This window comes from Lathyrus oleraceus, chromosome 2 (assembly GCF_024323335.1).
Source record: "Lathyrus oleraceus cultivar Zhongwan6 chromosome 2, CAAS_Psat_ZW6_1.0, whole genome shotgun sequence".
Taxonomy (NCBI): Eukaryota; Viridiplantae; Streptophyta; class Magnoliopsida; order Fabales; family Fabaceae; genus Lathyrus; species Lathyrus oleraceus.
Window position 1 is genome coordinate 371,800,802 of NC_066580.1, and position 4,374 is coordinate 371,805,175.

General features: G+C 29.8%; 1 protein-coding gene across 1 annotated transcript; it reads right to left on the reverse strand.

Annotated features, from left to right (window-relative positions):
* Nucleotides 1-974: 974 nt before the first annotated feature.
* LOC127121442 (pectate lyase) lies at nucleotides 975-3,571 on the reverse strand. Its single transcript, XM_051051932.1, has 4 exons — nucleotides 3,297-3,571; nucleotides 2,298-2,961; nucleotides 1,925-2,167; nucleotides 975-1,279 (listed from the first exon to the last, which is right to left on the reverse strand). Exons 1-4 carry the CDS (start codon nucleotides 3,551-3,553, stop codon nucleotides 1,055-1,057), a joined length of 1,389 nt encoding a protein of 462 aa, XP_050907889.1. The 5' UTR covers nucleotides 3,554-3,571; the 3' UTR covers nucleotides 975-1,054.
* Between the last annotated feature and the right edge of the window lie 803 nt (nucleotides 3,572-4,374).

Below are 4,374 nucleotides of genomic sequence, written 5' to 3' on the forward strand. Positions count from 1 at the left end.
TTTCCACAAACTCATCCAATTTTACGGTGGTTGTCGCTGATTAAATTATTTATAACAATAAAATCAAACTCTGTGTTATCCAATCTTCTATCAAAATATTCTATTGAATGATGAATACATAGTTTATTCCATGTCTTTAGTCTTAGATAAAAATATTGTATTACAAAATGACGACATCGTGTTTTTTCTTTTCAGGGTTCATGAATGTTGTGAGATGAGTGAATTGTTAATTGTAAAATTATGACGCTCCATAATCACTAATCATGAAGTCTGAAAGGTCAAAGTGATTAAGATAATAAGTCTTAGATAAAAAAAATATTAGAGAAATTGATAGTAATCCTTTCAAGCTTTCTTACGAAAATTTACACAAAGCTAAAAAATAAGAAAGGGGCCTAGTACATCGAGTGCAAATTAATTTAAGCTTGATTAGGAAATAGTTAACTCAACTTATGTACCTCTTCAATTTTCTTAACAAATGGCTTAATAATTAAGTGTTGCTTAAAAGACTAGTTTGGTTGTATAGTTGATTATAGTGGTTAGGAAAATGAAGGTTTATTGCGGAAATTAAGTTATAAATATGAATATGTGTTTGTTTTAATAGGCTAGTCTATGTGTATAATAATAAATCAAAATCTATAATTCTACGTTCTTTATGTAGAAAGGAAGAACGAAACATATGATATATTCAATAAAAAGTGTAGAACAAGTATAGGATAAACCAATACTGATACTTTATAAAATTCTATAAATTATATGGGTTTTCAGTTAGATCATATTATTTGTATTTATAATTGTGTTACAATAAATACATTAAATGATTAATAAAAAATATTAATCTATAAAATTTCATACTCTAGGAATACTAAGAATCAATCTAGAGTATCTAAAATCTTATTTAATTCTAACAAGTCCCCAAGACAAGTAATGACATTGAATGGACATAATCTAATAGGAATTGTAGAGACATGAACAATGAAACGATTTTTTATTCTTGTCTGCTATAACTAATGTTAATGTTTAATGATCTTCAACTTCAGGAAGGGAAATTTAAATACTAACAAGGTCGCCCTGCTCTGCATCTAAGGCTTCCAGAATAACGAGTAAGCCTTCCCACATAAGTTCCAGGTCTAGATTTGATCATGTCCTTTTTTGAGAATAGTCTATTAGTCAGTGCGGATCCTCCTTGTCTGAAAAATGCTCCATTCATATAGACATCATTGATTGATCTCCATTGCCAATTTTTCCACTCCGACTCGGGTGCGTAGCCCCTCTTTGTTATCTTCAACACCCAAGTATATTGTGAGACTAAGTTTTTATTCTAGTTTCATAAATTCAATTTTATTCTTTTGTTTTGTTAAACCATGTCATGTGAAAGGACAATGAAGGAGAAAAACAATATTTTATAAATAACTCTTTAAAAATTTATGAAAGTGAGGATGCAATTTGAGACGAAGCCAGAAATATCAATTAGTGGGGACAAAATTATATTTTACACACATAAAAAAATGCAACTATATATGCAATACGAAAATATAAACAATATTTGGTAAATTTAAAGTTGATAAAAAATTGTTTCTAAAAAATTTACTATTCAAATTTTACTATCTAAAGTAATTTAATACAGTTTTCTAGTTTATACTTTTATTTAGAAAATAATTAATTTAATAGAGACAATATTTAATTTTGTCAAATTAATATAATTTATTAAGTATTTTTTAAGAAAAAACTAAATAAGTGGGGCACATGCCCCAATGTTATACAAGTAGCTCCGTCTTTGGATGCAATTAATATTCATGACATGTTAATATATTAATATTAAGAGTTTAACAAATAAATATGTTTACCAATGTGTTTATCAGAAACAACTAGAACATGTAAAACATATATTAATATGGTTAAGCATGACTTGTGAGTAGATACATACCTCTTTAGCATTGGGGTTATTAGGTGCTATGAATCGGTTACCCTCACTTATAATGGTAGGATGTTGGCTACCACCAATGGCATACATTTCCCAGTGAGTGTAGTCATTGTTAAGCACATGAATAAAACCAAATCTACATCTTGGCATCCTTTGGATTAATCTCTTACCAAAGTGGTTGAATGCAAGTGTAATCTGCATTTTCTTATCACCATCATAACCATCACTTGCACCAAACAACATCACCTACATAAACCATATATACACACAAACAAACAAAAAGAGCACAAAATTAGGTAATATATTTCATTTCAAACTCATGAATAATTATTTTTACAAGCAAAAACATGTAAAAAAATACCAATTTACTAATTACCTCGTTGTGATCTGTGAAATGGCAATTGGAAATGGTAATAGCAGTAGATCCCATAATGACATCAATGAGCCCATCTTTGCAATTTCTCATGGAAACATGGTCAATCCAAACATTGCTGGAACCAAAAATTGAAATTCCATCACCATCACTCTTAGTCCTTAGACCAAAATGGTTTTCAGCATCTCTTATAAGTCCCCCACTACCAACCTGAATGTCAAAAATTTTGATTCCGTGGATGATCACATTCCTTATGAATTGGATAGTAATACCAGCACCTCTAGCAATGATAACATTAGATCCTCGTCCATCAATGGTCTTATCACTTGTCATTATGAGTTCCTGGTTGAGCCTAATGACCATGCTATGAGCAAAGATGATCCATAAAGGTCTATTTCTTGTAACTGCATATCGAAGGGTACCAGGACGGGGATTTTGCATGTCATCATCTGAGGGATCAGTTACCACATAGATAGGTCCGTCTTTTCCACCAATAGTATTCCTACCAAAACCTTGCACACAATCTGCCAGCTTCTTGCGGTTAGTATTCCAATTAGGATCGCACCTCCAACACCTATCAATGGGGTTTGTAGCCACACATGGACGTCCTCTTCCTAGTTTTTCTTCCCCTAGATTCCTTCTTACTGTATTGCCGCCAATTATCATCCTGTTTATCAAACCAAATAAATATTAAAATATGACATATCACATTTATAACTAATTCCATGAGAGAAGCAAAGAAACATGGAATATATGATGGCCACTGAACCGTATTGTAAGTGTCTATTTTTTATGAGATAATATTTCTTGTTTTCATTTCTTTTTCTTATAAAATTGCAAATTTCTCTATTTGTTTTCACTATTCTTTGTGTTTTCATAGTTTTATGTAGTATATAGCGACAATAATAGACAGTTTTGCAATAAAAATAAAATGGATGGGGTTTGAAATTTCTCCCATAAAATTGAATATATTGATAAATGTGGTAATTGCAAAAAGCTCACTCGCTAACGGTAGAAGTCATATTTTCAGAAACTGCATATGGATCTGGTGTATAAGCTATATTATTTGCCTTTTCAGCTTCTGCTGATTTTTCCCGCCAATATGTATCATTAATAAAAGGAAATATATTATCCCAATATGAATCTTGCTCTTTGACATTAGCATGGACTAATGTAGGTATGATTACCACTAAAATGGCCAAAAGGAAGAGATGGTAGAATTTTGCCATGATGGTTCTCTGCCAAATGGAAAGAACCATCTTCCTTCCTCCCTCCAATAAAAGAGGTAATCAAATAGTTTCAATAAAACAAATAACATTATTATCCTCTTTATAGAAATATTGATAGAAAAAGAGGAAATTGATAATTTTGACTTCACAAAATTGTAGTGAATTTTACCATCTAAAATTTATTTCCATTTTTATTGATTGATCCTCCTCGACAAGTGGAAGGCCAATTTCATATAAACCATTAAATTTTATTTTTTCCAATAGTTTTGCAATGCCAATAATATCTAATATGAATTAAATTGGATATTTTTAGTTTTTCCTACATGAAGTGGATAGAACCCTTAAACCATTGAGTATATTAGATATACTACTCATACAAAACTTTTCTATTTTTGGGATAGATACAAAGATAAGAAAACATTTTCAAACATTCTTTTTCCGTGCAGATGATTTAGAAAATGGCACCCAATTTTCCCATCGATCTTGAACAAGCTTTCAATAAATAGTTATAATGTTTTAAGTTATTATCAAGGAAAGAAGAGATCTATGTACTCGAGAATAAAACTAATTATAAAGATTATATTCCATCGATTCAACCATTAAATTAAAAAAAAAAAGTAAATTAATCATGCAAATGCTGTAAAAGTTGGACAACTTTAACTATGAAATTTAATAGTCGAAATTTATATATTTTAAAAAAGTAGATGTCACTTCAATTCCAACCCTAAAATAAAATATAAAATAGTTAGATTAGTAAAATCAACCTTTTGTAAATGACTTATTAAACATCATAATTTTGCAGAGTTATGCCAAAATAAATTTAATCTTTTGTTTAATTTAATTATTAATTG

What these genes read in the sequence shown, in the direction of transcription:
- LOC127121442 (XM_051051932.1), bottom strand. Translation starts at nt 3,553, where the DNA reads ATGGTTCTTTCCATTTGGCAGAGAACCATCATGGCAAAATTCTACCAT. An exon ending in ATTTCACAGATCACAACGAG is followed by an intron (nt 2,168 to 2,297) that starts GTAATTAGTAAA and finishes TGGTTTATGTAG; the next exon opens with GTGATGTTGTTTGGTGCAAG. An exon ending in ATAACCCCAATGCTAAAGAG is followed by an intron (nt 1,280 to 1,924) that starts GTATGTATCTAC and finishes TGGGTGTTGAAG; the next exon opens with ATAACAAAGAGGGGCTACGC.